At 43.2% G+C, this 8,427-nt stretch overlaps 1 protein-coding gene across 1 annotated transcript; it reads right to left on the minus strand.

The window, feature by feature from the left end:
* Positions 1-4,127: 4,127 nt before the first annotated feature.
* marcksa (myristoylated alanine-rich protein kinase C substrate a) lies at positions 4,128-7,635 on the minus strand. Its single transcript, XM_068708561.1, has 2 exons — positions 7,160-7,635; positions 4,128-6,071 (listed from the first exon to the last, which is right to left on the minus strand). Exons 1-2 carry the CDS (start codon positions 7,259-7,261, stop codon positions 5,364-5,366), a joined length of 810 nt encoding a protein of 269 aa, XP_068564662.1. The 5' UTR covers positions 7,262-7,635; the 3' UTR covers positions 4,128-5,363.
* Positions 7,636-8,427: the final 792 nt, after the last annotated feature.

The following is an 8,427-nucleotide window of genomic DNA, read 5'->3' on the forward strand; positions in this document are numbered from 1 at the left end:
GAGTACTTCTGGCCCGACTTTAAGCTGCACATCAATTCCTCCAACCTGACCAATCAGAACACACAGGAGCACATGAACAAGATCGAGTACAGTCGTTATTTTAAGGGCTGTTTCTTGACAAAGCTGGAGTGCATTTCAAAAGAATTTGGAATAAGTTTTCAATGTATCACTTTTTCTTGCCAATCATGCTCTGAGATCACCTATTATATAATTCCCTTTCTGGCCACCATCATGAAGATGTGAGGTGTTCAAACATCAAAATAGTTTAAGCATCAAAACCTTCTTGACCGTGGAAATAGTTTGACATTAATTGTTGTTTGTATTTAGAATGTTTTCACTGCCTAATCTTGCAGAAAGAAATTTCCGACACCGTTATATCAATCTAAGCTCGCTTCAAAACTATTCCTGCGAGGTAAAATTTCAGTTTTTTTTATGAAATCTGGTGGCTTTGGCGAGAGCGTAGAAACTCCTTCAGTTCCCCCTCGGAAACATAGACTGAATAGCTGACTCACGGCAAGTATATAGCTATATTTTCATTTGAGAAACATTTCTTTCTTAAATTAAACTGACATGAATGAAACAGCAGGAACAAACTTATTTTCTACATCACCAACATTACAAGTTGCTGAAGTTACAGCACTTCAGGGAAGGATGAAAACAAATTATCCCTGTGTCCATGTAAAAGTTGAATCGATGGTTCTGAGTTGTTCAGACCATCGAACCTGCGTTTTGTGTTTGAGAACCTGCGGATGCTGCCTCACACCCCTGGAGCTCAGATGCAGGCCGTCCCGGACGACACCGCGGACGAGGACACGGAGACCGAGTGCTGTTTCACACCTGACTGGCTGTGTGCTCTTACATGCACTGAAGTAACCCAGTTACTGTGAGGTAATGGTGCAGTAACGGTTTTCTGTAATCAGGGAAGTGGATTAGAGAAATCTATTTGCTGGAACTAGATTTGTTCTACCATTTATATGTTTCTAATCAGCTTTGTACATGTGTGCCTGTGCAGGACACAGACAGAGAAAGACTGTATCGCTGTGGCTGCAGTGCAGCGGGATAAAAGGAAGGATCATAACAAATAGCTTGCGCCCTTGTATTCTAATTCATTTATTTCAAAGTCTGATTAAAACTCACACATAGCTGAACATTGTTCTATGTGTAATTAGACCAACGGCTCCCTCTATCTGATCTCTAAAGCAATGTTCTCCATAAAGGTTCAAAAAATATGTACATAAATTTGATAAGGCAAAGTCACTTTGTAAACCTGTTTTTAAGTTTCCATCTAATCAAATTCACAGATATCCCGCCCCCTTCTGACACTAAATGATTATTTGCCAATCGGCATTCAATTTAACGAGTTGGGTTAAAGTTTGGTGTCGTCACTGACGCTGTTTTCTTTTCTTTCGAAAAATGTGTTTCACTCATTTGCGTTTGTTTTGTTTGTACTGTTTTTCTACATACCAGCTGAGATCATCTCTCATTTTTTCTTTGGCAGTGTGAAGACTGAGCAGACCAACTGTGCCTGAATTCTTCTTCTTCTTTTTCTTCTTCTTCTTCTTCTTCTTCTTCTTCTTCTCCACACACAAGTTAACGTTCCGTCCTCCCTCAAGGATCCAACTCTGCCCTCAATCACCGTCAGAAGCATTCTATTTATTATGACTATTTTCTCTTTGTGTCGCCTCAGATGTTATTCCAATTATCTTCTAAAGGAAACCTCAACTTACTTTTTTTTTTTTTTTTCAGGAAATGGGTAAACCTGGAGACGGATCTATAACGACTTCATGTTTAAATATTTTGAATCGCTCAATAAAACGTTTCTACTATTTCCTTGAAATGTGTGTTACTTGAAATATGTTGCTCTGTTAAGGTCAGTGTCGTGATTATCATTACAATGTTTTGTATTGGCTTTTCTAACGCTTATGCATTGTACATTATACAGTATGCCAACATCTGCATCCCACCCACCTCATTATTATTGATTTAAAAAATCAAGACATATCAATTTATTTAAATGAAATCATTATACCAGTAATAATACTAATAACACATATTGTAGATAAAAATCTAAATAAATAAAGATTACACAAGGATACGTTCTAGTTATCAGTAACAGGCATAAAGTTATATTTCGGCCATGTTTCCTGCTAAAAACAACCACAAGGAAAGCCAGCGAGGGTCTGGGCTCGAGAGGTCTGTGTAATGATCACGTGCAGCCACGTGGGGGCGTTCTAACCCAAAAGATAGCATCTCAAGCTAGACACAGGTGGAGCGTTTTTTAACCACTGTTAAGATATTGTAAAGTACAATTTAAGAGAAGGAAGATTTTGGTTACTGGAATCAAATTGTCTGCCATAAAATGATTCAAGGTGACTTCAGGGACTGGGCTACATTAGCTCTAATGTCTATTAACACTGTTCTGAGAAGAAAACATCCTATTAAACTAAGGTCCATGACCAAAACCTATTGATGTGGATTCCATTACTTAACATCACCTCTGAAATTGTGTGTGGAGTTTACGATCTGATCATTGTGACTCATCATTTGCATTTAACAGTTCCATGTTATGTCTGCATAGGCCCAGTGGAACATTTGTAAATATCCATAATTAAGATTGAAAAAGAAACAACTTCCTCTTTTGTGATTACTGATGATGAGTCATGGTTGTACTTGAGATGAGATTACCACTGTAGTAAGATGCTGATAGTGATATTGGTTGCAGTGAGCTTTGTAATTTGACAGTTTTAAAATGATGTGACGTCGCACCACTGCCCAATGAGTTATTAAGCTTAAGAGGCACGAATTCAAGTGTGCATTTCCTGTTTTTGAAGTGTAGTCCATCTGACCCCGGTGGACTCAACAGGTGAGTGCGCAGGAGTGCACGTCGGGCCGCTGGAAACACCGATGCACTGCGTTTAGGAAAGTTATCACACCCGTGATTCTATCAATTGTTTTGCACAGTTTATCTACCAGGCTACAAACTGCAGCGTCACTCTCACACTCACTGTTTACAGAGTGCGACTGCTCTGTTCAGTGTTTCTGCATTAGAACCATGACATCGCTTCCTTTCTCTGGGGCAATTTTATTGTACAGGAGACAATTGGGACTTAACCAACATGGGTAAAATTCCTTAAAGGGATAGTTGGGTTTGTATGAGGTACAGTCAGTGTATTACCTATAGTAGATGATGGTCGGCATGCCCCCAGTATGGACAAGCACGGCGAGCAAAGCGATGTACTGCTGTGGACGGGTGCAGCAGCAAAACTTATTTTAGACACCTAAAAAAACAAAGTGAGGAACTGACGCTGTTTTCTCTGTTCCGCTAAAGCCACCAGACTCTCAAAACAGAGTAATTTTACCTTTTCAGGGAACCGAACCAAAGTCACGCAAACAAACTAACAGATCAAGGCAGTGGTAGACCAACAATTCCTGTATTCTGCGAGGTAAATTTTGTATTTCTTTTAATGGAGTCTGGTGAGTTTTGGGACGGCATAGCTGGATATAACGGCTTCTGTTCCCTGTTGGAAATATTTGCCACACCGCAAGGTAAAGCGGCGATGATATTCTAAATATAGCGTACATTTAAACTGATAGTGAACTTTTTGAATGTGTTCTAACATAAGTTTTCCTGCTGCCCCCGTCCACAGCAGTACAATACTTTACTCCCGTGCTGGTTCTCCTGTCTGTTTCTACAAACTTGGGGCGTGTAGACCTCCATCTACCGTAGGTAATACACTAGCTATGGATCGGTAATTCATACAACCCCACTTCATAACAGCCGAACTGTGCCTTTTAATATGAACTTTTGTGATGTTGCCATCAAGTTTTTCAAGGAGAGATGTATGCAATTCCTACAGCTGTGTCTGCACCCATGAGGCCATTATGCAATATAAACAAACTTGCAATGAAGCCAGTTTATCTTTACTATATGGCCAAAACTATGTGGACACCCCTACTTTTGTGTACTCATTTTCTGCATTTATTCTAACCGGTTTGGGCCCCTTAGATATAATCCAGGGAAATGTTAATGCTTACAGTAAAAGTTTCCACAACAGCGTTCCTCCCGTTTCAACACGGCAATGCCAATCAAAAGAGAATTGCATTGACCAAATAACGACAGATGCATCTCAAATTTTTATTCACATTTATTTTTCGCTTTTAGTGTGCTCACAGAAAATTAGAACACCTTAAGCAGAGGAGTTTAATAGCAATTTTTTTTTGTAAGCAAAGTTACATTCCATCTCTAAGTCAAACTGGTCAAAGCTTCTCCAGTATTTACACAAGGAAAAGAGAGAGAGAGAGAGAGAGAGAGAGAGAGAGAGACAAGATGCTACACAAACATTTGCATCTGATAGATTCCTTAAGTTTTTGTCAAAGACCACTGAAAAAGCATCGCCTGCTGTAATCAAAAAACATACCACAGTATATAAACAGTTAACCATTCCACTTATCACAGCTTGGTTTGGACTTCAAAATTGCTTAAGAAGGTCACCCGGGATGACTTTTTGTCTGTGTGTGTGTGTGTTGTTATCTTACAAAAATGAGCGGGTGGAAAAAAAAGAGCTGCAAACTTCATGTGCTTCTTGATCAAGATTTTTTTCATTTTGTACAATAATCACAGTTAAAAACACCCCGCCTATACATACTTACATTTTTTTATTAAAGTCATAAAACCAACAGTAAACAATAAAGTCTATACAACTTGTATTTCTACTGAATCACTGACTGGTACAGCTAATGAGAAGTGAAAAGCTCCTATGCATTTATATGACTTCCTAAAAAAAAAAGAAAAAATCTAACACTGGGATTTTATTGTAAAAAATTACTTAGTGTTGCAAAACGTGTACGGCCGTGTATCGATGTTGGTCTCATAGTTTTTGTTTCTGTTAGACTACTCTTTTCTTAATAGTCTACCCCCCCGAACTCGCCTCCCTTCCCTTTCATTTACAGCCCCCCCCCCCCATCTCCTTCATACCATGGGCATGTCCATACCATTTTGTTTATATTTTGTATAAAAATTCCCCAAAAAAAAGGAAAAGAAAATGTAATACTGATGAAAAAATATATGGCAGAGTGTGGATGTATTTAATCTGTTGTACATATTGAAGCCACCCACCTCCCTACAGCCCGTTGGAATGAAAATAACAAGGGGCCAAGATGGGTTTTGTGTAAGGGGGGGGGGGGGGGGGGTGGAAACCAAAAAAAAATCAAGAAAAGCTTTAAAATATCCCTTGTTGTTGACAAGTTCTTCAAAGCCAGGACCTGGCGTCACTCCAACATACAAACAGGGAAATGTTCTTTGATTATCTTTCTTTTTTTAATTTTTTTTCTTTCAAATTTCTCCCCTCTTTCCCCCTTGAAACTTATTCGGCGGCCTGGGCGGCTGCGGCCGGGGCCTCCGCTGCTGACGCCGCCTCCTGCGAGGCCGGGGTGGCCTCCTCCGTCTTGGGCGCCTCCTCGGCGGGCTTCTCCTCGGCCTTCGGCTCCTCTGCCTTTGGCTCCTCGGCGGGTACGGCGGCCTCCTCGGCGGCCTTCTCTGCCGCCTCCGGCTTGGCCTCTACCTCCTCCTTGGCGGGCTCGGCGGCAGGTGCGGCCTCCCCCTCGGCAGGCTTGGCCTCATCGCTGGCAGCCACCGCCTCCTCCGTGCCCTCAGCCTTGGCCTCCTCTGTGGATTCCGCAGCATCAGCACCACCAGCAGTAGCTGCCGCCTCCTCGCCCTCCGCTCCATCCCCCGTCTCCTTTTTGGTCTTCTTGAAGGAGAAGCCGCTGAGCTTGAATGACTTCTTGAAGGAGAAGCGCTTCTTCTTCTTCTTGGGGGTCTCGCTGCTGGCGGACGGGGCGGCGGCGCCGTCCTCCGCCTTCGCCGCCTCTCCCTCGGCAGCGGCAGGGGACGCCGCCTCTACCTTCTCCCCATCCGCAGCCTCCTTCTCAGCGAGGGCATCCTCCGCCTTGTCGGCCTCCTCCTTGGGGCTCTCCTCGGCCGCAGCGCTGCCATTGGCCTGCACCTCCTCCTTCCCGTTCTCGGCTGCAGTGGGAGAGGCGTCCCCGTTCACTTTAACATGTCCGTTTTCCTAAAGAGAGGAAACAGGGGCTGTTATTGGAATGCAAAGAGCTGGCATGGGTTTCAACAGCAGAGCAGTGCCACTGGTGGACACCAGGGGCAGCAGACACCATCGAATCAGCTCTGACAAAAGCACACTCACTGCATCCTGGACTCGGGTCCTACTTCCTACTACACTTTATTTGGAAATAATCAAAATAACAGTCATGCAGTAGACTTAAAACACAACCCTTTTTTTGCCCCAGGATTTCATTGACATCCTGAGCGAGGGGTCGGTGTCTGTTCGCTCCCGACAGCGCAGCGCCAAAGCAAAGCAGCTGCTCATTAAAACAGCAGATGCTCATTAGTCAGGGAGAGTAGAGTTCAGGTACATTTCCTAAAAATGTTTAAAATGCAAATAGGGTTCTGAATTTTTTTGTTTAGCAAACATTTAAAAAAGGGAAAAAAAAGAGCGACTAAAATCAAGCTCCTCCCCCCCCCCCCCCTCTCCGGGGCGCACCACTGGCTCCCAGTCTCCCCTCCTGCGCGACAGCAGGCTGCCATCTCCACTTTCTAGTCGAGCATCTGTAACAAAAGGAGCGGCGCTCCGAGCGCACACAGCCCTTTTGTTGCCGTCGCACATCTCGTCTAATATTCAGCGAATTGTGGCGAAGCTGTTCCTTCTCATGCTGAAATGTATTTATTTTTGGAGCACATCCGCCAACAAACCATCCAAAAGCACATTCCATTCAAATGCAACAATTCTATTTGTTTTATCAACATTAGATCCAACCACAATTGGTTTCTTCATGAACAAATTATTGTTTTATCAAGTACTTTCCTCCAAATATCCGCTCAATACACCGTTTACCACGAAACAATAGACGTATCAAATGCTCATCTGTTGCTCGTGAACTACAATCTATTCCCGATTTTAAAAACAAGCCTTCCCATTTAGTTTAAACTCCAACCGCCGATCTCCATTCAATCTATCCACGATTACGCACGGATTTGCGCCCCGAGAGCGCAGCCCGATCAGATTCTCTCTCTCTCCCCTCACACCCCACACCCCCCGCCCGGATGGATGCGATGGAAGCTGGATGATAAAATATAATTTACCTGTCCGTTGGTCTTGGTGGGTGAAGCAGCAGCAGCAGCCTCTCCGGGCTTTTCAACCGCGGTTTCAGCCTTTCCAGCTGTCCTGGACAATTGCGCTCCCATGCTTTTAGCTCCAACAAAGAAACTCAACCGATCCCCACACGCACACACACACAAAAAAAGCGAACAAAGACCCCACAAGCCTCTTTGTTGAAACGCAAAGCTCTTCGCTGCTGTCTCCCCACTCTCTCTCTCTCTCTCTCTCTCTCTCTCTCTCTGCACAAAGAGGGAAAAAGTTCACTGGAGGAAACGCGAAAGCAAAGTCCAGTTGAGAGCGACTGAGGGTTTTTCAGAACAACAGGGAAAAGCCGACAGGTTGGGGACGAGCAATACAATCCCAGATTGGTTGGCCGTGCCGCTGCAGACGGGCTGCAAAATGGAGAAATTCCCCTTGTTGCTATTAAGATGCGGAGTCCAACGCCCAAGTGAAGAGATGAATGGGCGCTCCGAGCGATGACGGCACCGTACTCTGATTCAGCCAATCACGGCCGCCGCCGAAGGAGCGTGGGCGGGGTTTGGGGAAAGGGAGTGAACAATAGATTGTTGCGCTGCGTTCAAGGTACGTTGATATAATGGATCTCACAAACAAAAACAAAACATAACTTTTAAATAACTGTGAATGACGCCTTACCAAACCACGTGATGATTGGGTTTTGCTTTTGAATGGCAATTACTCAACCATAATGTTAAAATCTGGAAGTTTTAAACATGTGCAAATGTTTACATTCTACCATCTTTTTGCACTATTAAGTCACGCTATGATAGGTAACTCGAGGTCCACTTACTACTTTTCTGGAGCTATATGTGAAAGATAATTACTTTTTAATGAAACATATGCTAAAAATCGATATTTAACCAATTTTTCAGGGCTTCAAGGGCTGTGAAATGAAAATTCATCAACTGAAATTATTATTTTTTCATGCATACTACGTATATAATTTGTAAAGCTTTGGAATAGTTGATTGTTTTGGTAGTATTGTCATGCAAACTTAATTTCCAGACAAATCCCTATGAAAATGTGGGCAATGCGAACACTTAATATGTGGTCTAAGAAATAATCTAGGGGTCAGTTTTGGATCAGGTTCTAAGTTTGGACCAGAACCCTAACAGAACCCTAACATAACCAATCCAAAAGGGACCTACGGGCAGTTAGATCAGACTTGAGGATGATTAGACCAGATCCAGAATGCAGTGGACCCGATCAGACCCTACCACGTATCGCATGGTAC

Source organism: Cebidichthys violaceus, unplaced genomic scaffold (genome assembly GCF_023349555.1).
Source record: "Cebidichthys violaceus isolate CVI_PGR_0920_01 unplaced genomic scaffold, fCebVio1.0.p SCAF_14, whole genome shotgun sequence".
Taxonomy (NCBI): Eukaryota; Metazoa; Chordata; class Actinopteri; order Perciformes; family Stichaeidae; genus Cebidichthys; species Cebidichthys violaceus.